Source organism: Chinchilla lanigera, unplaced genomic scaffold (genome assembly GCF_000276665.1).
Source record: "Chinchilla lanigera isolate Chin_1 unplaced genomic scaffold, ChiLan1.0 scaffold00119, whole genome shotgun sequence".
NCBI lineage: Eukaryota > Metazoa > Chordata > Mammalia > Rodentia > Chinchillidae > Chinchilla > Chinchilla lanigera.
This window is the reverse complement of record NW_004955520.1, coordinates 2942846-2970267: the sequence shown is the minus strand read 5'-3', so window position 1 is coordinate 2970267 and position 27422 is coordinate 2942846. Positions and strand designations below refer to the sequence as shown.

The 27422-nt window shown below is 48.2% G+C and overlaps 1 protein-coding gene across 1 annotated transcript; it reads left to right on the top strand.

Moving 5' to 3' along the window:
* Positions 1-22477: 22477 nt before the first annotated feature.
* LOC106147112 (collagen alpha-1(I) chain-like) lies at positions 22478-27422 on the top strand (the record flags this gene model as incomplete). The annotated part of the gene is given in 3 exon segments (XM_013507020.1): positions 22478-22562; positions 24636-24794; positions 27172-27422. Coding segments are annotated over 3 exon segments (495 nt in total), but the record flags the coding sequence as incomplete, so codon positions are not given.

Below are 27422 nucleotides of genomic sequence, written 5' to 3'. Positions count from 1 at the left end.
CATCAAAGGATTGAAACCCTTCCGTTACAAGTAGGTTAACAATAACGTAGAGATATAAGTACAGATATAGGTAGATAGCTGTAGATATAGATAGTTATAACGATTATATTGAGAGAAAATATAAAAATACAAGTTTCTGCTTTATGAAACTAGAAAATTTAGATCTGTTGTAAATATTAGGAAAGAAATAATAGAGATAAGAGAAGAAAGCAACAACATAGAAAATAGGAAAACAGTAGAGACAGTTAACAAAACAAAAGATGGTCCCTCTAAAAGGTTAATGGAAGGAAGCCGGTCTCCGGGAGAAGACGTTTACACGAGTGTTTACAACAGCTGCGTTCACAATGGACAACGGCGAGAAACAATCAGCTGCTTATGAATAGATCAGTTGCGGCACAGCGATACAATGGAATTCTGTGGAACAATGAAGGGGAGGAACTGCTGGACGTGTCCAACACGCATGACCTCTCAGACACGCTGAGCACGAGAGTCCAGACAGAGAGGGCAGCTGCTGTGTGATTCCGCGTGAGATCAAGAACAGGCAGAGAGACAGAGGTCTGTGGGGAACTTACCTGAAAACTAGAAATGGTTGGTGTTGGGGGAGGGTGGTCGGGGAAGGCGCTTGCTGGGCTAACAGGAACGTTTCCCGTCTGGGAGCTCTTGGGCTGGATGACTGCACGCATTTGTGCTACTTGCCAAATTGTTTCCTTGGGTCTGCACAGTGCACTTCTGAAAAGGGGACATAGAAGAACTAGAAACAAACATTCAGCTAAGTTAGAAAGCTGGCTTGTTGAGTGGCCTGGGTTGGCAAATGAGCGAATCTACTGAGGACGTGGGAACCAGATTTTCCACTTGCTGGAGTTACAAACATAGCAGAAAGGAAGCCTACACGGAGCCCGGTGTTGCTGGGCTGAGCCTAGAGGTGTCGGGATGAATGTCAGAATACTTTCACACGCACACAAATCAGTAAGAATAATTCTAAATAATACCCAGAGCTCAGTTCCCAGTGCTACTGTCCACGGAAGCCAATCGGGGCTTCTCAGCGGGAAGGCGGTTCTCGGGTGGGAAAGCAGACCAGGGCGACGCCAGAACACCAGGTCACCCCCGAAAGCGCAGAGCACTCAACAAGTACCAGGTCTGTATCCAAACAGTCCTGAGGCTACAGCGACCTGGCTGTCCCTGGCCACATCCATGACAGTCTTATAATCAAACTGTCATGGTAATAGTGGACTAAACTCATTAAACAAGGAGACACTCTGCCAATTCATAAGTGAATAAATAAATGATAAGTAAGCGAACGTGGTTAAGAGCAAGCTCCATTGCCAACAGAAGGAGTGGTGGAGCTGGACACTGACAATGCTGAGACTACAGAGCGACGCTTGAGAAGGATCAGAATATTTACACAGCTTTGAAGGGTCTTCCAATATGCCATTTATTGTCCACAAAGGGAAAAATACTACCGGCAAAGAAATACTGCAGGCACCACCTTACACTAGAAAACCTTAGTCAAGTCCAAACTGAAGAAGTGTCTACAAAGTGACTGACTCTAATGCCCTTCAAGAAGGTCAAGACTGAGGAAAAAGGCTGAGGAGCGGGTCCCATAGGATTGTGATGGAGTGAAGAATTCCTGTCACCTCGTGCTTTCCCAGATGTTCTCGATGTTCAGATCTGTTCAGGTGCACGACTGAAGGAGATTAAAGAAGACATTCCTTGTGTGGAAACATTGCCTGGCTACCCATAGCTTTTATGTACAAAAATGCAAGTTTAAAAATTAAAGGTAAAATTAAGAAATGAAATAAATGCCACCACAGCACAGTGCATGATCCTGAATGGGATACTGGTGTGGGAGAAAAAGCCGTCAGTGGAACAAATGATAAAATTTGAATATGCACTCTGGATTAGACAATGCTATTATATCAGTGTTAAATATCCTTATTTTGATAATACTGTGATAAGTAAGAGACAATTCTTGTTCTTAAAGAAAGGAGTCACTGAAATAGTTAGGGATGAAGGGGCTGAGGACATGTCTAACTTATTCCCAAATGATTAAAATGCATATATATGAGAAAGAGAAATTGCTGATGCTAAAGCAAATGGGGCAAAATGTAAATGACAGAGAAATCAGGCTAACAAGTACATGGGAGCTTTTTGGACCATTGCTTCTACTTTTCTATAATACTAAAATTGTATCAGAACTACAGCATAAAGTACCAGCAAGTCAGGGGCCATTGAAATAATGAGGAGTTAGAGGCAACCAGGGGTTCATTCCTAAGGGAAAGGGTAAATATCAAATGACATTCGCAATATTGGACTAAAATGCAGCAGTGAGAACTTACACACACACAGAATCATGTACTGCGTGACTTACGACATGTGACACTGCAGTCGAGGACAGATCACTTACACAGTGGCAGTCTCATAGGAGTACAATGGAGCGGGAGAGGTCCTATCACCAAGCACTCTCCCTGGACATCTTCTATGTTCGGACCTGTTTAGACATACAAGCACTTGCCACTGTTCTGTGGTGGCCTACACTCTGAGCGCAGTACCTGCTTCACAGGCGTGTGGCCCGGGACCTGCCAGCCGCACTGTACAGCCAGGGTGTGCAGGGGGCCAGGACATCTGTCAGGTCTCCGTGCTCACACTCTGTGATGTTGGCATAACCATGACATTGCCTAATAATGCATTTCTCAGAAGGTGTCTCTGTTGTTAAATGATGCATGATTGCATATATGTGCACATACACAGCCACACACCCCCGGTGGCAACAGGGCTAGGTCTTCAAGATACCGTGCACCTTCACGAAAAGAGTAAGGAAGAGAATGCGGTCCTCAGCTGCCTGCTCTGGATGGGTGCTGGCGAGAGCAGTGAGAGAGCAAGGAGAGGAGGAAATAACAAAGTAAAGAGGAAGGGAGGCTTGCAAGCACGGACGAGTGTGTGACTGAAGGGGGAGCCGTGATCCCTGGTGTCCAAGCCAGGGGTGCAGGCGGAGGAAAGGAAAGGAAATGCTGGATCCCTTTCAAGTCACACCTGAGACTCCGGTTTCTGTGCTGGATCTGCTGCTAAAAGGCAGACCCAGCTGCGTCTGAGCATCTTGCCAGGCACTGGACAAGATGTTTGCGTAAGATGCGACATCACCTGCCCTACCCGGGCGGTCGAGGACACTCGCCAGGGGATGGCGCACTCCTCTGCTGCCGAGAAGGCCGGGGATCTGCGGCTCTGCTTGTGCGAGCGGGTCACAGGAAGCCGCTTCCAGATTTCCCCTTGGTTCCCACTTCCTAGCCAGCCACAGCGTTTCCTTCACTTCTGCTCCCTGTCGTGTATTATCAGCTGCGTTCAGACAAACTTGTTCTCTGCACTGACCCTGGGTACTGTGAAGGGTGACAGAACGGTGAGCCTGAGCCGGGAGGGAGGGTCTTCAGTCCACCCGAATTAGGCACCTTGTCCCTTCTGTCCCTGGGGTTGGCGGTCTTGTCCCCTTGGTGCCTGGTGACAGGTCAGGCTGCCTGTGAAAATGCAGGCGGTTCCAGCCCTCCTTGGGCCCACCTTCAAAGTCTACCTACATTAAGTTAATCACAGTTACATCAAGTTAATAGATAAAGATTTGCTTCGACGAGGCCTGGAATAACCCAGCTGCGACATCACGAACCTCAGTCTCTGCTGAGGTCTAATCGCTTGCCGTTGCACTGTGTAGAACAGGAAAGAATGTCAAGTATTTTCAGAAATCTTAGCATGAGTCACCGTATCTTTTTGCCAGTGGTCAGCAGCTTAGGATCAAGCTAACGAGAAATGTATTTTCCCACAGATGGTCTCGGATGCGAACCACATTGTTCATACTTTTGAAGAAAAAAAAAGAAAGAAAGAATAAAAATAAGATCACGTGAGAGAGCTTTGAAGTGCAGGCGGCACAATGGCCGGTGCCTTTGTGGAGGAGCGGATTTTCCTAAGCCACGCAGCCAGATTCTTATCTAACGGTTCTGAGCAGGGGACAATGAAAGTGACCCAGTGTGAATAAAAGAACAGAAGAGAAATGGGCTGCGAGGAAGAAGAGGAGGAGGAGGCACAGGAGGAGGAGGAGGAGGCGGCAGGCAGGGCAGGGCCGTCCTCATTGAAAACAAACAGGCCCGCGTTATCTCCAGAGCTCTTTTTATAGCTCTGATCGGAATTGTTTTCCCTTGAAAATGAATGGAGTGCCCGGGGAAAGCGCCTTGGCCTGCTCTCTGCCCTCCACAGGGCACGTGCAGCCCCGTTAATGAGTTATTTCTCACATTTGCCCACCAGCCGGGCCATCGTCGATATCCCTGCAGTCCAGCAGGGCGCCAGGAAGGCCCAGGCTGGGGGCCATCCAGGGACAGGGGCTGGACATGTGGGGGCCGTGTGTCCCGAGCCTAGCAGAAGGGCAGTGGCATTAAGGCCAAGCGGAGCTCCTTGTCCAGGGGGGCCCCGCCAGGTTGTGAAGCTTTCTGTCTTCCCACTCGGTTGGCACCGTCAAACTCTCTGCCTGGGGATGTGTTCTGGAACACAACGGGCAGTAGGGTGGTGGATGGGTGGTAGCAAAACTCCTTTTGTGGGGACACCACAGACAAGCTAGAGACACAGTGATTAGGGCTGACTTGACTCACCTAGGGGACAGGACAAGAGGACCCCTCCCGGGCAATACCCCTCTCACACTGCCCAGGGCTCTGTTCAATTCACAGAGCAGCCTACTCAGTTCTTCTGGGTCACGCAACGTGAGTGCCCTGGTAGATTTCAGAAACAAATCAGTCTGGCTCTGCCCTCTTAACGCAAGAGATAGAGTAGGACAGAAGGAAAGCATAGGACTTCTCACGGGTATCTGGGAGTACGAGAAGCAATGTCTCAGACATCCAGTTAAAGACAGGAGGGAGTGATGGATTCCAGTTCAGGAACTGGGAGCAAAAACAGCACAAACCGGCATCCCCATGTGGCGTGCGGATGGCCGGTGCTCACTGGACTATCGTATCCAGTACTGACAACCACTGCACGCAGTAAGGACTCACGCTGTTTGCGTGCTATTTTTACTCGTTCATGTTTGCGGTACGTGATGACTGCACTTGTCGAGGGCAGCTGTTCCGTGGACATAAGACGTCTTCACTCGTTTACGTCCCCTCCCCGCTCATTTCCTGGCCCCCTCCCCACGTACAAAAGATCTGTCTCCTGGTTTCCTATTTCCATCCTTTATTCTGCTCCTTAAATTTTGAGGAAAGTTAAGGAATTGACCTGTAAGCAGCAGACACGGAAGGAACCTGGGCCGGCGCTTAGAGCTGAGACTCAGGAACCTCACAGAGCACGCACAGCGCCTTGTCCTGCGGCCAGGCCCTTCGTACGGATTACGCACTTACTTCTCAGGATTACTCTAAAATTTTATTTCTGCCCCCATTTTAAAAGTCTGAGGTGAAGAGATTAAATAGCTTGGCCAACTTTTGTAGCTAATAAGCATGAAAAGGGATGCTGAACCCAGACGGGTGTGGTGTTAGAGATGCATCATTTTCACTGTCCAGAAAGGACGTAGCCGGTGACCCCTCAGGGCGCGTCCAGCCGAAGGCCATAGGGGCTCTCAGGCATGCACCCCAGATGCCTCTGACGTGCAGCCAGTCGTCCCCTCAGACAGACCTGGGCGACACTGCAGAGCTGGCCACGGCCGTTCACCTCCTGCTGCCCATGGCGGTCACCACGCACTCAGCAGCTCCCAGCAGCCCAAACTGTGGGTCCTGTCTCTGTGTGTGGGCGTCCCTGGGCCGCTGTGCTCAGGGTCTCAGGACACAGTGTGGCCTGCTGTGTTCTCCTTGGGATGCAGCTCTGTCCCCAACACACACGCAGCCTGCTGGGATTCCATGCCTCAGATCACGGAGCTGAACCCGCAGCTCCCGGGCACCTCCCTCCCAAGGTGGTGGGCAGTGAGGCTGCTGGTTTCTTCCAGCTCAGTGGGAGAGGGAGTGGAATGCTCCCCACCCTGCCGACTCTGACACCACCCCAACTCCCGTGTGCAGCTGGGAGGAGGTGGGGTCTTTAGGAGCTGCCCTTCCATCCAGCCCCCTGTGAAAGGGACCCCAGACAACTCCCAGCTCTTTCCTCTGAGTGAGGACACAGCAAGAAGACGTTGTCTGCAAACCAAGCGAGATCCCGCGCAGAGCCTGCGGTGACGTCAGCCTCCAGAGTGGTGAGGGAATTCTTGCGTTTACAGCTCGCTCAGTCTCCGGTGCTTTGCAGTAGCAGCCCAACTGCAGACCTCTCCGCTGAGCAAGGACCGGCTCCCTTTAGGCGCCTTCACTGAGGGAGGCCAGGACGACCTCCCTTTTGGTTCACTAAACCCAAACGATTTTGGACCTCAGTTACACCTGCAACCTCCCCCATCACCTTTGCTGCATCACTGAACCGAATCCCAGCGCCGTCCACCCAACTCACGGGGCTCCCCAGGCCAGAGGGAGGGGGCCCTGTGCAGCGGGGTGGCTTCTGGGGTGGCCTTCCCGTCCTGCCTGCTGTGTGGAACTTGTTCCTAACGCTGTGGGGCCCTGGCCTCCTTCAGGCGCGGAGCTGTGGCTGTGCCTTTGGAGCCTCCCGTCCCTCCTCGGCAGGGCTGACCCACCGCCCGGCGGTCTGGCCGAGGGTCAGCATTTCTGCGGAGAGGTTTCATGGGAAAAGGGTGACATTTCTGTCACAACCTGGCTCCGTGGCTGGCTTTGGTGATTATCTCGTAATTATCTCTGCTTCCCCTGGCCCCCATTGTTGTTGACAGTCAAGGCTCCGCTGTACATATTATTTATTGAAAGAGCTGAGGAGGAAAAGGCCAAGGCTAACGCCTAATAATTGAAAGGAAGCGGCAGGTCTGAAGACATCTAAATGTCAGCTGATGGGAATTGGCCTCCAGACTTGCAGATTTTATCTGTAGACTGTCTTGGGAAACAGCATTTCGAGTCAGCCTAGGAACTCCTACAGTAAATGCGATTTTATTTCTTTCTCAAGGGCCGTCTGTTGAGAAGTCACCTCAGGTTTTGTGGTGTGTCCTGTTTACCATTTTCTCACACACGCTCTTAGCCCCGTTGTACAAGAAAACAAGGCCAAATCGGCAACACTAAGCAGCTGTGGCAGAAAGCAGATGAAGATTCCAGTCTCACTCAAGAACGTCCAACACTTCAAGATCCTTAGCTAGTTCTGGCACTAGTGATGCCGGAAGAGACAACCTTTCCACAGTCAGCTCTGACGGTGACTGACTGAGACCACCGCTCTGCTCCCGGCGGAGCTTCAGACTCTCCCCAAGTGGAAGAGCGCTGTCTCACCTCCTTGTGCTGCTTCTGTGTCTCACTCTGCTCAGCCCACAGCCGCTGCGCATGAGCACGGCGCTGGAACTGGGGGAGAAGAGCTCTGACTGGAGAGAAAGACCAAGGGGGCTGGGGGACTTGACATCTGGGGCCCAGAATGTCCCCAGCGTGAGCCTGGAATACTCCTCGGGCCGTTTCTCTCCTGCACCCCTATCTTAAACAGCATCAGCCTCGAAGGGCTGGGTGACTTTAGACTGGTCTGTGATGAAGACGCTTGTACATACAACGGGCAATTTGTCCCTTTAGTGTGAAATTCTCTGATACCAAGGGGGAATTTTCAAACACAACTGGCAAGGGGACGCATATGGTCAGGGAGTCAAGTTACTGCTTTCTTTCTTTCTTTTTTTTTTTTTTTAATTGTTGTCTGCCAAGGACAATATATTTTTTTCCCTTCTTCAAAATAAACATTGTGCAGGAATGTGCTTGTGTAAATGGCTGGGCTCTATTATATTTCATGCAGCTTTCTAAACAATTTCCAACCCTGGGCTGGCCGGGTGTCAAACAGAAGGCTACCAACAATAGCAGAATCCCATTAAAGCCAAGAAGGTTCCTTCCTGACTTGAGCCTGGCCAGAAATAGTCATCTTGGCTCATTCTCCAGTTTGGCACCAGGGACTAATAATGCATGGTCTCCTAATGGAAATTATCTAATTTCATCCAAAAGCTGCTCCAGAGAGAGCCGGGCTGACGCACTAGCAGTCAATATAACAACATTCTTCTTGAAGTGCTGAACAATGGGCCTTTGGAGAGGTTGCAATGACCACGTCAGACTCCGGACAAACAGGAGTGTAAAAATAGGCACCAGGGCATTGACACAGCCACCTCGCTTCGCAGCAGAAAGGCGCCGGGGGGATGAGCAAAGGGCTTGTTGCGAATACTTCATCAGAAGTGCTGGGGGAAGGAAGGCGGGGAGAGGAAAGACAGAGGCGGGGAGGAGAGGAAGCAAGGACGAAGAGTGGGGGAAAGGCGAACGGGGGAGAGTCCAGCAAATGGAAGGAAGAGTGGTGCACTGTATGCGGTCAGTCAGCCCTGGCCGAGCTCAGAGTATGATCTCCACTGTCCTGATGGGGCTGTTTTTCAAATGCTATATGTAAGAAATGGCCAGCAAAAAACAGTGTTCCACTCAAAGATATTTATATACAGATCTGCAGATATGTCCTTCAATGACACTTTTCTAAGACCAACAAGATCATCCTCCAGCATTTGGCCGGTTTTATATTTCTTCATGTTATTATTTGTTTCCTACATTTTTTTTACCTCCATCTCAACTTTAAGCTCCCTGAGGCTAGGGACTGATTTGTGTCTATAACAGTTATCCACATCAAGACAATAAGTATCAGTTAAAAGTGCTGACTGTGTGACTGACTGGTTGAACCCAATAGCCCTGAAATCTCAGAAAGTCTCTCCTGAGTGAGTACTTCAAAAAATAAAACTCAATGTCTTCAGGGTGGGTTATCTCAGGATTCAAACCTAGTCAATGCTTTCCTGATTCCACATCTACGACACCTTCCTTTTCCCCTCTATCGTCAAGGCAGAGAATGATGCACATCAGTGAGGGTGAACCTTTAGATCTTCCAAGGATACAAAGAGCCCACTGCAGTGGGTGTGCCGTAGATTCACCACCACTGATGTAGGTTCTGGAGCACAGAAGGGCTTTCGTAGACAGCGGCCCTGGCACAGGGAGAACACAAGAACTTCCCTCTGGGCCCAGCAGGAGGGTTTGCAGTGGTGCACTGCTCCCAGGCAGTGCGTCCTAGCCGCGCCCTCACCACTGAGAGCGTGTTCAGAGTCCAAGTCCGGGGGACTGGTCCAGCCTCAGGCAGGCAGGTATTTAATATACTGGTGACACTGAGTCTGCAGGGGGCCAGGCTGCAGCTGCAGGAACCAGCATGAAAAGGTGACTTCTCTGAACATAACTATGCACACTTTCAAGGTGAACACTATTCAAACACTCAGAATTAAACGTAAGTAAGCTAGAGTACACATAGGAGGTAAGATGGAATGTAAAGCCAAATGCATTCAAAAGGAAAAAGAAACAAGCTCCTGTTGATTAAAATTCATCCAGCAAGAAGTTGTCAACTTCATGCACCTAACAACTTCAAAATGTATAAAACTAATAGAAATATAGGGAGCGTCTTGGTTTAAACACGAAGTATCCCTCAAACACTCACGTACTGAGGTCTTGATCCCTTTGGGCAGCAATGTTCAGAGGTGAGCAGGTCATGAGGGTGTTAACGTTGTCAGTGGATTAGTCCCTGTTGGAGGTGGGGTCAAGTTGGCGGAAGTAGGTCACTGGGGATGTAACCCAGAAGGGAGTGTCTTTTCCCTGGTCCTTTCTCTTTTTCCCTCTGCTTCCTGGTGCAATGAGGCAAGCAGTTTTGCTCTGTCACACTCTTTTCCATGATGCTTCTGCCTCACCACAGGCGTAAAGCAATGGAACTGTGACCATGGACTACACTGCTGAAACCGTGAGTCAGAATAACCCTCTCCTCCTTCAAGCTGTTTACGGTAGGCATCTTGTCACAGTGACAAAAAGCTCCCTAATGCAGGAAGAAACTGATAAAAAAGCATGAAAAATCAAATACTCCAAGAGTAATGCTGCAGTCATAACATTTGAACAACATAAACATATTTAATAGATACATTAAATATTGCATTTAACAGAAAAAATAGTTATTTTTTAAACTATACAGAAATTCTCAAAAGTTAGCCACTTGTTGAGAATATTCCAACAAATTCCAAAGTAAATGGGTCACATAAATTGCACTTTGTATACAATGCAATAAAATAGAAATTCACACACACACATACACACATATAACCCTCCACTTGGAAATATTAAAATATCCTAAGTTCTTGAATATAAAAGCAAACCAAAACTATTTAAAAACAAATTAGAGCCCGCTTATGAAAACAAATGTGAAATAGCCAAAGTAATACTCAGAGGAAATACTGCAGTTTTAAAATGCATGTTTCTTAGAGAACGAAAGATTAAAAAACAATCAAAGCACTCAACTCAGGAATAACAATAACAAGCAAAACTAATAAAGATAGATGAAAATAATAAAGTAAAAATATTAATGTGCATATATCTAACCATTTTTAAAGGAAAATACTGGGTTGCCTTCTGCAGAATACATTACACTGGACGTTGTCAAATGCCTATTTAGAGAAGGTATCAGTGAAGGTGATTTCTGGTGTGTTCTGCATAAAATATGGCTAGGATTAAATGAAATAGTGTGAGTAGAAGCTGTGGGCTGTACCCAGCACCCCTGAAGCCCCGCTCAGCTGCTGTTATTGCCATTAGGTATTCCTGGAGTGTCACAGGGAAATGACAACGAAGCTCATGTTCATGCGTTTATTTACTGTTTTAACTTACTGGGCTGAACCTGCCTTCCGTCCCCTATCTTCTTCTTCCATTGGTTCTGTTATTGGCTGCCTCCGTTCCCCCTCTCCACCCCGTCTTTTCTGCAGGAGCTTTGCAAAGCTGTGCCTGGGCTGCCGTCCTGCCCTGGCCATGCAGAGCCTTCCCCTCACTCAGGCCCAGCTGTTTGTCTTTCCCTTGTGAGGCGGAACCCAGGCCTTCCCCATGCTGGGCTGGGCTCGGAACCTGCAGCTTCTTCTCCCTGCTTCTGTGAGTCTCTGGCTGTTTGGTCGGCATGTAGTTCAGGAAATCATTTCTCCATTTGATATTTTAACAGAATCAGTGTTTTTTCTTTTGTTTGTTACTTATAATTTTGGGCTCAGTTGTCACTGAAAAGCTATTTGCTGAGCATTTCCTTTTTGCCAGTCCCCATGCAAGGTACAGAGGATACAGGACGAATGATCGTCTCTGTCCAGAAAAGACTCCTAGCAGGAGTGTGTGGGCGGGGGACAGTAACAGCACAGCACGTCCGGGCTGTGTCCCAGGAAACAAGACTGCTCCGGGACGTGGAGGAAAGCGCCCAGTGCAGAAGGAGTAAAGCGGGGGACAAGGTCAGGAAGGCTGCCAGGAAGGGACATGGTGTGGGATGGGCTCTGACAGACAAACAGGAGCGGGCCAGGGACAGGGAGCCCAGGCTAGGGTGCAGGGTGCCCCAGATGGAGGATGCAGCGCCTGCAGCGGCAGCAAACCAGACGTCCAGCAGCTATAGCACCTGGCTTGCATTTACAGTTCCCTAGTGACTAATGAAGCTAAACTTGTTTCTATGTACTGTATGACTGTATGGGTACCTTTGGAGAAAGGTTGTTTCCATTTCTTTGCCCATTTTTAATTTTTATTTATTTATTTAGTGTTTTTGAGACAGGTTCTCCCTATGCAATTGAGGTTGGCCTTGAGCTCACTTTGTAGCCCAGGCTGGTCTCGAACTTGTAAAGATTCTGCTGCCTCAGCCTTCCCAGTGCCAGGATTACAGGCGTGCGCCACCACGCCCAGCTCTTTGCCCATTTTTAATTGGCTTGTTTCTTATTGCTGGTTTACAATAATTCTTTACACAGTCCATTATCTCACATATGATTTCAAAAATATTTCTGCCCATTCCATGGGTTGTTTTTCTGTTATTGATGACTTCCTTCAAAACAAGAAAGTTTTAATTTCAATGGAGGCCAATATGTTTATATACGTATATTTAATTGTCTCTTGGTGTCAGAGCTAAGAAACCACTACTGTAGTACAAGGTCACAAAGATTTACTCTTACATTTGCTCCTAAAACTTTATAGTTTCATCTCTTATATTCAGGTCAGTGAGTCATCTTGAGTTAATTTGTATATATGGTGTGAGGCAGGATACCATACTTTTGCATGTGAATTTCCCACTACTACACACCATTTTTTGAAAGGACTATTATTCCCTCATTGAATTCATTTGTCACTATTATCAAACATCTGCTGACCAGCGTAAGAGTTCATTTTTGTACTCTCAGTTCCATTGGTCTGTATGTCTCTCCAGTGCCAGAACCGCACTGTCTTGGTTACTGTGGCTTTGTAGTAAGATCTAAAATCAGCCAGCAATAGATAAAGATGTGATTATTTTATATAATGGAGTACTACTCAGCCATAAAGAAGGATAATATTAGACATTTCTAAGTAGATGGATGTACCTTGAGAACATACTCTGAAGTGACATAAATTGGACATATACATGTAAATACCACCTAGTTTCTCTGGTGTGAGAAACCGAAAGTGTAAATAAGGACCAAAATGTATAAAAGACATTGTGAAATAGGAAGATGTTCAAATGGGAAGGGGAACTAGAGAGGGGGAGGGGGAAAAGAAGGAAGGCAAAAGAAAAAAAAGGAGAAAAGAAGGAAAAAATGGGAACAAAGCTTTTGTAAATAGGAAGGGCAAGAGGGGTTAAAGGGAGGGTAGGGGATGGGCCAGGCATGGTGGCACATGGAGGCTGAGGCAGAAGGATCACTATGAGTTCGAGGTCAGCCTGGGCTACACAGTGAGTTCAAGACCAGCCTGAACTATAGAATGAGACTCTGTCTCAAAAACAAAAACAAACAAACTAAACAGTAAGGAGGATAGGGGAAAGGGGGAAAAAAGAATCCAGACATACCACGTACAGGTACAAATTCCCTATGATGAGTGTGATCATTATGTGTACGTAAAATGTACCAATAAACTTAATTAATTAGAAAATAAATTTATGAATAAAATATTTAAAAGATAATAAAAAAATAAAATCAGTCAGCAACAGGGGGCTCCAGCTTTGTTCCTTTTGGCGGTTTCCTCTTTATCAGCAGTAACAGGGTACACAGTAGTATATTTGTTGGTATTAGTATTTTGTACCAACCTTCTATTCCTGGGATAAATCTTAGTTACAGTCTCACTTACACACTGCTGGATTAATTTTGTTAACATTTTGTGGAGGATTTCTTCACTCGCATTGAGAAGGGACGTCGTTATGTGGGTTTCTTTTCTTGTGACATCTGCGTTGACGCTGGTTTCAAGCAGCGCCAGCCTTACAGGGCAAGTGACAAGTGTTTCCTCTTCTTTACTTTTTGGATGAGTTCATGAAGGACCGGCAAGGGAAACATTTGATGTCATAAGTCTGTGGCTAGATTTTTGGGGGAAGTTTTCTGATAACTAATGCAACATTAGACCTATTCAAATTTTCTGTTTTGTCTAGAATTAGTTTCAGCAGCTTGTGTGTTTCTGGGAATCTGCCTATTTCTTCTGCTTTGTTGGTGCAGAGCAGCTGAGAGTATTCTCTTAGCCCTCTTTTATTACTGTAAGGTCGGTAGTGCTGCTCTTTCACTCCTGACTTCAGTAATTTGTGTCTCTCTGTGTCTTTATCTTAATGTCTGTCTCTCTCTACCACCCTCATCAGTCTAGCTAAAGATTTGTCTATTTTATTGATTTTTCCAGGGAGTCAATTTTTAGTTTCATTTTTTTTCTCTATTATTTTCTATTCTTTATTTCATTTATTTCTGCTGTAATCTTTATTAATTCTTCCCTGCTGCTTGCTTTTGGCTTAACTTGCTCTTCTTTTTACAGTGTTTTCAAGTGAAGGATCAACGTGTGCGTGTGAGTGTGTGAGTGTGTGTGGTGTTGGAGTTCCCAGAGTGTCATGCGTGCTAGGCAACCTGTTCTACTGCTGAGCTACAACTCCCGCTCCTGGAGGGTTAACTTACTGATTTGACAGCGTTCACTGAAAAAATAGGCATTTATCTAAACATTTCCCTGTACTCACTGCTTTGCCTTCATCTAATAAGTTTTGCTTTGCTGTGTTTTCATTTCGTGCACCTCACATGTCCTCTAATTTCCCTTATGATTACTCTTTTGATTCATTGATTACTTAGGAGCATATTATTTAGTTTTTACATATTGGTGAATTTCCCAGTTGCTTTCTCTCTCTGAGTTAATTTCATGTGGTTTCAGGATATACTTTTCCTGACTTTAACCCTTTTAAAAGTGTTGAATCTTTTTTTTTTTGGTTTTCTTCTGGTACCGGGAATCGAACTCACGACCTTGCCCTTGCCAGGCAGGCACTGTGCCGCTGAGCTAAATCCCCAGCCGCAAGTGTTGAGTCTTGTTGTATGGCTGAACATGTGGTTTGCCCTGAGGAGCCATGTGGACCTGAGGAGAATGTGTGTTCTGTTGCTGGGTGCAAGGTTCCATAGAGATTTATTTGGTCTGGTTGATTTGTTGTGTTACTTGCACCTTCAATATTCCCATAGATCTTTTGTCAGTTGTTCTACCCACTATTAAAAGTGGAATATTGAAGTCTTCAAATGTTGCTGTTGAATTCTCTGTCCCCTGCTTCAATTCTGCCAATTTTCCCTGCACGTTTTTTTGCGATCTTTAAGTTCATACGTGATTCTGTCTTCTTGGTGGATTGAACCTTTTAAAGTAACGCAGTGTTTTTTTCTGACTCCAGTTGATTTTTGTTTTAATGTCAATTTGCCTGACATTAATATAGCCTCTCCATCTCTTTTTTAGCTTTGTTTATATAATATAAGTTTTTCCATTTTTTACTTTCAATTTGTTTGTGCCTTTGACACTCAAGAGTATCGTCTGTGAATCACATAGCTGGAGCATTTTTTACAGCCCACATGCCAATTTCTGCCTTTAGTTGGAATGTTTAATCCATTTCCATTTAATATAGTTAAGGACAAGGTGGGACTCACACCTGCAGCTTTGCTGTCCTGGATCTCCCCTGTGGCCTCCCTCCCTCCACTCTCCCTCTGCCAGAGTCTTCCGTTTCATGTAGATTCTACTGCACCATTTAGTTCCCTTGTCATTTCTCTTTTTGCCTGGATTATAGTTAAATCTTAATTTATTACAATGTAACCAACTTGATTTTAAGTAGTAAACGAAAACTTTGCTCCTAGATAGCTCTCCTTGTGGCACTGCTGCCATTCAAATTATATATTTATACACTATAATCCTGATAACAGTCTCTCTTTTTTGGTACCAGGACTTGAACTCAGGACCTTGTGCTTGCCAGGCACTTGCGCTGCTGAGCTGCCTCCCCAGCCCCACAGTCTTGCAATGATTGCTTTCTGCAGCCCTCTTAAATAACGCAAGGGTTGCAGAATTATACTCACATCGCCTTTTATGTTTATTTACATAGTCATTCCTTATTCTTTCACGCAGATTCGAGTTCCTATGTAGTAATTGCTACTTTCACTTCAGCCTGAATACACCCTGTGGTACCTCTTGGTGGGGTGTGTCCACTGCTTATGATTCTGTCAGGTTTTTCGGCCTCAGGATGAATAGATTTATTTTCACAGTGTGTAGTGTTTTCCACTGAAGATCCTTCTCCTCGCACACACTGGCTGCCACCGCTTCTGGTGAGTAGTTCGCGGTGTGTCTCATCGAGTCTTCCTCCTCCGCGGCGAGGCAGTTCTGACTTGCTGCTTTCTTTCTGCCTTTGTGTTTCATCAGTTTAATTATGACACATCGAGGGTGGTCAAATCTTTAGGTTTAGTCTATCTGTATTTTACTGAGCTCATTGGCTGCATAAACGTAGTTTTTGTTGTTTGCTTTGTGGTACTGGGGATTGAATTCAGGACTTGTCTGTGTTAGGCAAGCGTTTCAACATTGAGCTACATCCTTGGCCCTCAGTGTGTTTTTTAAAATTCAGATTTGTGGAGTTTTCACTGATTTGCCCCAGATATTCCTCCTCCCCTTCTGCACCTCTGTGCACGCACGTGGGCTCATGCGGTGATGGCTCACACGCCCGAGTCTCCGCTCACTGTGCTCCTGCACTTTCATTTCTGCCCTGCACACTGAGTGACTTCCGCTGACCTCTGTGCATGTCCGCCGATTTTTTTATTCAGTCGGCTCAAATAGGCTGCTGAGTTCCTCCAGGTAATCCTTCACATCACGCGTTGTACTTCTTAACTTCAAACCTCTGGGTTCTCTTTAACAGTTGGTATCTCTTTACCGACATTCCTTATTGGGTGATGTATTGCTCATAAATTTCCCTCTAGTTCTTTAGGCACGGATTCTCTTTTATTATTTGAACATATTTATTGGCTGATTTTAACCCTGCATACTAAGTCCAAGCATGACTTTTGTGGGACAGTTTCCTTTAACTGCGGTATTTGCTTAAGTTAATGGCATACTTTCCTATTCCTTTCCTTGTCTTGTAGAGAAAGAGAGAGAGAGGGAGAGGGAGAGGGAGAGTGAGAGTGAGAGGGAGAGGGAGAGGGAGAGGGGGAGGGGGAGGGAGGGAGAGATTTTAAATTCAGAGTCTTCCGTGCTGACTGGAAATCAGGTCCCACCCAGCAGGGTTTGTTGCTTCTTTCTGTTGCTTGTAGTAGTTGTCTGTTTGCTCAGTGACCTTCCTGAACTAATTACACAAAATCTCTCTTCTTCAGAGTCATGCACAGCTACTGCAGCTCTACTGGGCTAGCGAGGTGCCCACTGGTTGTCGAATGGAGGTTTCCCTGCATGCCTAGCGGCAAGAACCCTCCCCAGCTTTGCCAGGAAGCTCTCTGGATGCGCTGAAAGTGCATCTCCAGCACTCTTGCAGGCCGCTTACAATGACATCTTGGCCTTCATTTCCTCTCTCCTTGGGCTTTCCGAAGCACTGGAACTGTTCTGCCTGTGTCTGTGGTCTTCTACATTCAGAAGGTATCAGAGCTTTGCGAAGCCCCACGTGGACAGTGTATTCCCCAGACTTCCTTTTAATTCTTTTTTTTTGGTGTGTGCCAGCTTCTTAGTTCCCCCCAGCAGCCCTGCAGCCTCAGGCAGCTGCAATGCTAAACAATTGTTGCTGATTGTTTTGCCCAGTGCACCTAGAAAAATGGTTTTCAGATGAGTTGAGCTCTAAGTGGGGTGGAATAAAGACCAGCCCTGCAGATGGGGTCTCTAGCACACTGCCCAAGAGGTCAAACTGTGGCAGATCTCTGAGGCTGGGACTCGTGGGCGGGCTCCACTGCTATTCTGCACACTGTAGTGTGCTGGGTTTCATGGTACCATGATGGTTAAGCTGTTGATTTTCAAGGCTACCACACAACTGAGGAGAGCGTAGGGAGCACAGGGCAAGCTAAGACACCACGGAGATCACTGGTCTCACCAAGCTTCAGCCATTTCTCTCAAATTAACACTCAGATTGTTGGGGAGATTTGGCTAACTTTCAGAGTTCTGAAAGCCACGATGTCAGCCCTGTCCCCAGCGTCCTTGTTGACCTCGTAGAAGAGTAGCTCTTCAGAGTCTTCATTCTTCATTTTGCCCTTTTGCCTTTTATTTATTGCTTCTCTACTATTGTCCCTCCTAGATTTTCTTTTTCGGAGTGATGACCCTATGTCTCCATTTAAACCATCAGTGACAGTTCTGATTAAGATGGGGTCAGAAATAGTCTGGTCATTATCTAGAGTATTCTCTGAGTACAGGGCTTTTGAACCAACCCCTCTAGATTCTCACTAATTTGTAGGAATCAGGGTGACAAATTCAACCAACTACCTTCCTATCACGAATCCACGTTGCCTCATCTTGCCTGAAAGCGTATTACACCACCACTGTCAAGTATTTTGCTTACAGCGGGATGTAGTTTTCCAGTGCTGCTCTCTTACTTTTCATCTCTTTATTCTGCTTTCTTTTTATCAACGGAACTGATCAGCAGGATATGTCTATTCCCTTCAGACTCTTTTATTACTAAATGTGTGCTTTTTTTTTTTTGAGAATTGGATATGTGTCTTTTTATAAGTATACGCTTGCAATGTGTGAATACATTCATCATGGGAAATTGGTACATATGCAGATCACATCTTGTGAAATGCGTGCTTTGTGAAGGAGAGTTTTGCTTTCTTTTGCACTGCTAGGCTGCCCCTGTCTAGAGGAGTTTTGATTGTGTGGTATCTGACTCAAAAATATTTGTCAATGAACTGAAAGAACTACTCAATGAACTCACCAGCCTTTTAGGAGAAAAGAAATGTTATTAGCTTGGCATAACTTGCTCTTTTAAAAATGCAAACTGAGGGGCTGGGGATTTAGCTCAGCAGCACAGCGCCTGCCTGGCGAGCGCAAGGTTGTGAGTTTGATCCCCGGTACCGGAAAAAAACAAACCCACAAAAAAATGCATCCTGTTTCAATGGAATCCTAGACAGTTTTCAAAATGCAGATGAATAAGCAACTTGATTCTCCGGTCCAGATTTCCCAGGGAATAATATATTTACTAGTCTGAGGTTTACAACCCTTTTAAAATTTGGTCTACTTTTTGCCTCTTGATTTTGGCATCTCTCCCCTTCTCCATGAATTCTTGAAGATATAGTTAACAACGAGTCTCAGGTCATATCAGAGTGCTTGCAAACATGTCGGGTAAAACATGGTGAATTTTAAGCACCATTTCTATTTTTTAGTAACTTCAAAGATTGTTCTAGATAGATCTTTAAATTTACATGAAGTGTTTTAAAAACATTTGTAATTTTTCTTTGGAAGAATACTTGAGTAAAACAAGAGTTGAACAGCTCTGATTTCCATCTTGCTAACAGCTGACAGCACAGCATTTTTCCTGCAGCCCGGTGTTTTTCTTATCCTTTAAAAAGTATTGCACAGTTATTTATTGTGTAAATTACGCACCTACTCAATGGGGTATTATACAGTCACAAGACATTTGTGGGCTGTTTGCATGCTTCATGAGTCTCCAGTCGTATCACAACTGACAACAGGCAAGTGTGTGATTTTGCTGCGTTCACACCGGCCTCTGGACGCTCATTAGAACTTGAGGAGGGGGCTGGAGGTGCAGCTCAGTAGCAGAATGCTTTCCTAGCATGTGTGAGGCCCTGGATTTGACCCCCAGCATGTTCATGCTTTTTTGAGATGTAGATTTAAAAGTTTTGTTGTCACAGCCACATATTTTAGAAGGTCTAACTTCACCCTGGGCTGCAGCTACTCTGAGAAGTTCCTGCCATGTCTGGGACCTCTTTGCCCTTCCAGCTTCAGTTTATGAACTTTTAAAGACAGTAGCTGACCACAGGGTTGCCTGTAGGCACACTGGCTTGGGGTGCCTCCCCTTATCCCACTGGAGTCACTGGGGCCATGCAGGACTTAGTCTAGAATCTGGTCTCACCCTCCCACCAATACATATTTCCCATGGTAGTCTCTGGTCATAGAATTGTAATGACATTGTTTGGAAGTAGTTTTCTAGTCATTTTTCTTTCATTCTTAGGTCATGTCCATATTAACACATCTACTCAAATATTCTTGCTTCAGACAAGCAGTTTTCACGACACAGCTGGTGTCGAGAGTGTTCACAGACTAGGAGTAAGAGGACGTTACTACCACACTTACAGAACAGTTAGCCTCAACGTATCTTTCAGAGTGAACTATGGTGGTGAGTGGCGGCCGCCAGCCCCGCGTACTGTGGAACTGACCATAGATCTTGAGCTGTGTGTGTTTCATCGTCATGGTCCCCCTCTTTCCTATCCCTCTCTCCTTTCTAACATTTTGGACATGTTAATTGGAAAGAGCTGAAACTAAAACCAAACAGAATAAATCTCAGCTGCCAAGAAACTCGCCACGTGGCACTGCAGGCTGGAACCATGGTTTGCATCTATGATCTCTGCAGACAGGGGGCAGCACAGGAAAACAGAGGACGGGGAGGCCACCGACAGGAAGTGCAGGCCTGCTGTCACCCGGGGACAGCACAAGGGGAGAGTGTGCAGTGGCTGTTGGGAGAACACAGAGACGCTGGCTTCTAAGACGGCATCCAGGCCCAGGGCATCCTGGAAGCTGGGAGACAGAGCTGAGTTGAGGCCAGCTGCAACCTGGGAAAGGGGCCATAGTTTACCTCTAACATGTAACATCCCACAGCTACTGTGTTGTCAGCTTCCTGATGCTATGAGAAAACACCTGAGGTAACTGCCTTATAAAGAGAAAAGGTTTATTTTGGTTTGCAGTTTTAGAAGTTATAGTCTGTGCCTGGCGCACAAGCCATGTAGTCAATTAGCACATCGTGGAGACAGTTTGTGGAAGGCTAAAACCCCTTACCTCGTCAGCCAGGACCCAGAGAAAGAAGCAAAGAGAAAGGAGACAGTTTCCTAATTTCTTCGGAGAGTGTGACAGTGTAGATGTAAGATGTTCCCCGAAAGGCGTACGTTCAGAGGTGGGGCCTGGTCGGAAATGTGTGAGTCCCTGGGGCATGAGTTGTAAGGATGCGTTCTTGACCCCAGCTCCTCCCTTCTCTGCTTCCTGGCTGCCACACGGCGAGCAGTTTCTCTCTGCGATGCCCTCCACCATGCCCTTTCTTCATGCCATTCCGCCTTGGGTCCAGCGAGCCAGGGAAAGAACCCACTGAGGCTGTCAGCCTTTTCTCCTTTAAGCTGTGGATATTGAGTACTTTGTCCCAGTGATGAGAAAGAGACTAATAAAGCTCACTGTTACCAAGAACATGGTGGTTGCCGTGACTGGCCCTGTCCATGTGGTTCAGAAGCTTTTTAAACTGATCTGTAGAAGGAATTGGGAAAAGTTGGAAGGTGCCATCTAGAGAAGACTTAAAATGCTGTAAGCAGAGACTGATGAAGAAGATGAAAGAGTCTGGTTAGAACTCTGTATCAGTCAGGGTTTGCTAGAGGAACAGAGATAACACAAGATAAACAAATGTACAAGAAATTACAAGTTTGGCTTACAATGGTCAGCCACAGAGCTGGATGAGGAAGTGTGCAGAGGGTGTCTGCACCCTGGAGATTGAAGAGCCCAGCCCCAGGCCTGGAGCTCACTGCAGTGTCCATGCAAGTCCGTATCAGGAGGCTGATGGGTCTGCGACGGAATGCTGAAGAATCTATGATGAAGGCCGGAGAGCCAACACCAGAAGGCTGAAGAGTCCCAGATGGAAGCCAAAGAGTCTGCTCCAGAAGCCAGGAGACGACCAAGCTGAAGGCGAAGACTGGAGCTTCTCTGAAGAACCAGCAGCCAGTCCTTTTTTAATTCCCTCTTTTAATGCAGCCTACCTGCCTTGGGGGCTGGGGGTGGTCCTCTACACCCACACCCTCTGCATGCCTGCCTCTTGCACAGGCTCAGGATGAATACAAAGTAAGCACCCTGGCTTCCTGCTGAGTCACTTAGCCAAACCTCTAGACTCCCCAAGTTGACACAATGTATCAACCACAACAAACTCATAACACCAGAATGCTGATAGGAAGGCAAACATTAAAGACCAGGTTCAGGTGATTTCAGCTGACAACAGACTCCACTGGCAGTTGGACTAGAGACTCTGTGTATTACATTCTGGCTGAAAATTTGTCTACATTTTGCCCATGTGCTGAGATGACAAGAGACTAAGATTGAGGGCAACTGACTAAATAACGTTGCAAAGGAAATTTCAAGGCAGCCCAATGCTCAGGTCATGGCCTGGGTACTCTCAGCTACATTTAGCCATACTCACAGTGAAAATCAGAAGCAAACAGAGTTGAATGATTTGAAAAGTTTGCTGTTTCACAAGAATGGGTATGCTTACAAAGTTGGGGCAAAAGAGAAGTTGGTTACTAAAAAGAGTAACAATAAAAAGAAGCCAAGTGGTTTGCACAGAGGCAAGAAGAAAGACGTCTTACGGGCTTCTCAAAAATCAGCAATACCCCATCCATTTCAGGTTCAAAGGTACAAAACTAAATATTTCACTTAACAAGAAAGTCCCTGGAATGTCTGCTGATTCAGAGACACGTAGGGAAATGTATCCCCAAGTTCTCCATCCATGTACTCAGAGCCAAGGAGGCATGGCTACTGCTCATGCTGATGGCAGACTTGGTGTCACCCACATGGTGCTGGTTTTATAGGCCAGGAGGATTGAAAGTTATGGGTTCTGGAGGCTTCAGATTTCAGAAGAGGACCTAACAGTCCAGGCAAACGTGTGTGACAGCATCGCAGTCCCTGTCAGGAGCCTTTGCGGTGCAGTGGAGAATGCAGGAGGTTGGAGAGGCCAGAAACGTGGGATAGCTGCTGAGAAGAGGTACAGCCAGCCAGGGGGGACCACTCTGAGGGAGGGCATTTGGGCTGAAACCAGCAAGGCCACAGGGTGGCACTGCTCACACATCACCACACCTGCCCCAGGTGCTGGGCACGCGGCTGCAGGGTCTCATGCTTGCTCTGCTGGATTGGCTGCTGCTTTCATCTGGTTTTTGTCTGTCCCCCTCACCCTCCCTTTTGGAATGGGAGTTATGCTGAGAGTGTTCAACTTTCATTTTGGCGTTCACATGGAGGGGCTCACCGCTATGAGCTCGCCAGGAGTCTTAGCGGGCACTTTGGACTTGGACTTCTCAGCAGTGCTAGTGCTCCTAAGACTGGTGACACTGGAAGGTGGGTTAAGTGCATTCTGCATAATGAAATGGACATTAACATGTGGTGGGTCAGAGCAGGAAGGTTACGGTTTGGTTCTAAAATGTTCCCCAAAAGTCTCAAGTTTGGAGGTGGGGCCTGGTCAGAACAGGAGGGTCACAAGGGGTGTGACTTGGAAGGGGGCATTCTTGTCCCCAGCTCCTCCCTTCTCCCTCTGCTTCCTGGACACCGTGCAGTGGGCAGCTTTCCTCCACCACGCGCTTCTGTCTTGGAGGTGGCCAACTATGGACTGAACCCACTGGAACCGAGAGCCAAACAACCCTCTCCTCCTTAAAGCTGTGGGTGTTGGGTATTTCCTCCCAGTGATGGGAAAACTGAGTGATCCAGAGCTCACACTCTCAGAGCTGCCCACAAAGGCCTCCTTCCAAAGGTCCAGCTGCACTAACTTAGGGCCAGGCCTTTAGCACACTGGCCGCTAGGGGACATCAACAGCCACACAGACACTGTGATGTCTGGGCCTGTACTTCAAGCTCCTAAGGAAGTTAGGGACAGAGCAAAAGCAACTCAGAGTGACCCATAAACAGAGGAAAAATAAAAGTAACAAAGAGTCAGGATACATCTCTCATGTAGAGAAGTTCTCAGCTCCTGAGAAGAAGAACACTGAAATCTCAAAGAAATGAGTGAAGAAGAAGACATGAAAAACACTAACAACTGTGTGAAAATGTCAGTTAGGCAAAATAAATTACAGTGTGAAAGCGGCGGTCTGGAGAGACCTCTCCTCCTGATGTGGTGCTGTCTTAAACCACTGTTGCTGTGATCGTACCCAGGGTGGCAGCAAGTCCCCGTCGGGCTGTGGGCGCCTGTAAGACAGAACACAGATCTGGCTTCCACTAACGCATGTTTATGGCCTAACGAACGAGCTAGCGCACCGAGGCACCGCCTGGGCAGTCCTACACACCGGGTCCTCTGCTGCCACTGAGCCCAGACTCAGCTCTGCGTAAACTCCTCCTCATCCTCAGCCCCAAGACGGTGCTTCGGAATTTGTGCCGCTGGCCCCTGAGAGTGCAGTGAGCAGCTGAATAGTTACTGACACACTAATGTAGGGCTTGGAGCTTTCTCCCAGGGCACCGCTGACAGTAGCTCCTTAGCGCTTACAGTCACTTGCTCTTAAGCTCTGGTGTGATGCAGAGCTGGGCACACTGAGGCCGCTCCATTTGCTAAGTGTCTGGCACCAAACGACAGACAGCCCCAGACTTGGTGGGAGATGGGGGCTCCGCAGAGCCTTTCAAGCTCACTGATATTTCATTGCCCTCAGATTTCTTGAAATCTGGACAAATTCTTTAATGAATGCACCCGTATTTTCCCTTTAAACTACCTAGTGTGTGTGACCTTCCAGGGGGCTGAGGCCGGACAGCCCCCTAGAGAAGACCCTAAGCTGAGCTGCTGCAGCACCAGGACAGCCCAGCAGGCCAAGCAGGAGGGTGTGGAGGAGGAAGGCTGCAGGCAGAGGGCGGCTCTGAGTGCTGTGTGCCCAGGTGGGGCCCTCCGGCTCTACTCTTGGACTGCAAAGTGGAGGAAGAGAACAGGCTTGGCGGGTAGAAGGAGGCTGGGTCAGGAAGACCGAGGGTTCCAGGTGCAGAAGGCCACAGAAGAGCAGACCACGGGGTGGGGGTGGGGGTGGCATCTGGGCAGAAAAGTCCAGCCTGATATCTACAGAAAGAGCAAGAGGACCGGGTGCAGTGGCGCACACCTGTAATCTCTGTACTCAGGAGGCTGAGGCAGGAAGATCCCTGCAAGTTCGAGGCCAGCCTGAACTACATAGTGAAACCCTGTCTCCAAAAACAAACAAACAAAACTGAGGGAGGCCACTCCACCTCTCGGAGGACCTGCTTCCTTACTCAAAGCCGGCCATCTCCTCAGCACCCAACAGGGGTTATTTTAGAGTGAGATAATAGCTGTGAGGTCACCCAGAGATCTGTAACCCGATCCTTATTACTGCAGGATCAGTCCTTCCCTCACCCGGTCTCGGTCTCTCACAGCGTCTCTCCGTCCTGTGCTGCGTCCAGGCCGATTTAGAAACCCGTCTTTTTCCAGAGCAAGAGCAAACCTTCCGCACCAGGCGGGGCCTGTCAGACAGCAACGCGGGGGTGGTCCAGCAGGTGGCAGCAGAGAACCGACTTTCCCTGCCCGGGCTCGCCCGCAAGGTGGAGGCGCCCGGCCGCAGGGTTCTGCGCGCATCCCGAAGCTGCCCCGGTCCCGGCCCGGCTTGGGGGCAGGCAGGGACCCCGCGATGGGGCGGCCCCTTGGCTCCGTCCGCAAAGGGCCTTTCCTCGGCCTCCTTATCCTCGCGCCCCGCAGGACCTTCCCCTTCCTGGTTTGGTTCCGGGCTTGGTCCCTCTTCCCTTCCCAGCCGGGCGGACAGCCTGCCTCAGTTGTCTTTGCTGCTCCGGGCGTGGCTTTCCTCCTCCCTTCCGACTCCCGGCTTGTCGTTCCCCGATGGGAGGCCTGAACCCAGGGCCAGGTGCACAGTAGCCACACACTCTACCCCTGGGCTCCAGACTTACTTGATTTTTTGAGACAGGGTCTCCCTTAGCATCCGGGCTGGCTGGCCTCTAACTGTACTTGCAGTCCTCCTGCCTCAGCCTTCCGGAATGGCTGGGGTAACAAATGGTCTCTCATGTTTCGCTCTTAGGGGGCCATGACTTCCTGGCGAGCACAGGGCGTGTGTTACAATGTGCCCCTTTGCTGTGGGCTCTGCAGCAGGTTTTCGGGGGGTTAGGGTCCTTCCTGGCTGCATGCGGAGCTGGGGGGTGGAATGTCGGAACTCCTGGGAGGAAGGAGGAAGTGGGATCAGACCCAAAGGGCTGCTGGAAGCTCTGGGTGCAGACCTGTGGCTGACGACCGAGGGTAGGGGCTCCGCCGCAGAAAGGACTGGCTGCCCTCGAGGGCCTTAGCTACCGGAGGACTGGCCAGGCGCCACCGGGAAGTGGAGAAAGAATAAACCCGGTGGTGGGGTCCCTATGCATTATTTACCCTGCCCACCCGAAGCCCAATTCTTTCGAAAAACTCAGCATCTGTATTTAGTTCTGGGACCACTGTGAGGTCTCCAGGGAAGGAGCAGAGGTCTGCCCAGAGAAACCCAAAGTCGGTGTGTGTCGTCTGCAGGGGGTCTCCAAAGCCTAAAAGCAGGACCTAGAACCCACAAGAAGCCGACCTGTGAGTGCTGGGCTCGGTGGCCCATAAATCTCCCTCGGGCAGAAAGACAGGCACCGTATACACAGATTCCTGCAGCACTGCAAATCTCTCGAATTCTTAAACAGCTGAGTAAGCTGTGTTTCCTTTTCGTTTTGACTGTGAATATTTATTTCAATCTCTCTCTCTCTCTTTTTTTGAAACCAGTAGGTTTCACGTTTGAAATAATATTTAAAATTAGTGGGTGGGGTGTCCGAGCCTACAGAGCAACAGCCTTGCCCGTTACTTTGCCCGGAGTCGAAAACAAAAAACAGGAGCAGGCAGCAGATTGGGCCAGCGAAGCTCATGCAGAGGTGCATTCCTGTCCCAAGCAAAGCCCAGCGCCGGGTGTCATTGACCTTTTGTGTCCCTGGGTCCAGGATAAGAGTTCGTGCTGAGGATGTTAGGTATGGAGATGCCAGAGGCAGGGGGCCTGAGTCACGGGGTCATCTACCTGGATCGGATCTCTGCTCGCCTTTCTAGGTCCCCCTGAGCCATCCTGTTAAATTATAAAGAACCTTCTCAAATCTGTCCTTTCAGAACAGGGAAATAGACTGGCTGTGTCCGCCCAGAAAGGAAGGAAGGAAGGAAGAGGGGAGGGAGGGAGGAAAGGAAGGAAGGAAGGAAGGGAAAGAAAGAAAGAAAGAAAGAAAGAAAGAAAGAAAGAAAGAAAGAAAGAAAGAAAGAAAGAAAAAGAAAAGAAAGAGGAATTGCAAGGATTACAGAGAACAGTCCAAAAACAACAAAAACAAAAACAAAACGGTCAGAAGCAGCCCCAACCTATGCGGCATCTTCCCCCCAAAATGCGGCCACATTTAGGACCCGGTGGTGTAGCCTGAGTTCCAATTAGTTGGGCTTAATCGGCCCTGCCCCTGCCCCCAGGCCTGCCCGCCTCGCTCAGTAGCTCTGGGCCGCTCATTTCGCCACCGCCCGGACGGCTCGGAAAGCAAAGATTAAAGGGAAAAGTCACAGCTGTATATTTATATTTTCATTGCTAGAAGGGAATTGATTTCCGTGCGTTTATTTTGGTAGTTGTAATACACAGGGGCGGATTTGCGTCACCAGAGCAACTTGCCGGTGGAGATAAAGTTGCACAAATATTGAAAGGGGAAGTGCTAGGAGTCATTATAGAGTTTTTCTCCGGAAGAAATAAGGATTTCTGCAGTATCCTAAAATACTAAGGCCGCTTCTATTTTGAGCCCAATCTCGCAGGCACATCCGTTCATTTAGCCCGAGTCTGGGCCCATCAGAAAACAGGAGATGACCTGAACTCCCGCAAGCGCAGGGCTTCCTGCGGCCGGCTCGGACCCGAGGGCCGGGAGTGGGATCGGGGACCGCGGGCTCAGCGGCGGCCGGGGCTCCCGCGGCCCGGCTGCGCTGGGGGCGGCGCGTGGGTAAGGGGGAGCGGAGCAGCCCTGGGGCGCGCGGACTGGGCGACGGAGCCGAGGCCTGGGAGCCGAGGCTGCGCCCTGCCCGCCCGGGGCCTCCGGCCCGAGGGGTGCAGAGAGACCCGCTCTGGGGCGGCGGAAACGCGGGAACCGGGTGCGAGCGCTTAGGCCGCCCCGGAGCGGGAAGAGCCCGGAAAGAGGGGCCCGGGCCGCCCCCACCGACCTTGCTGGGGGTCCCGGCCCGCGGGCCTCGGGTGCAGGG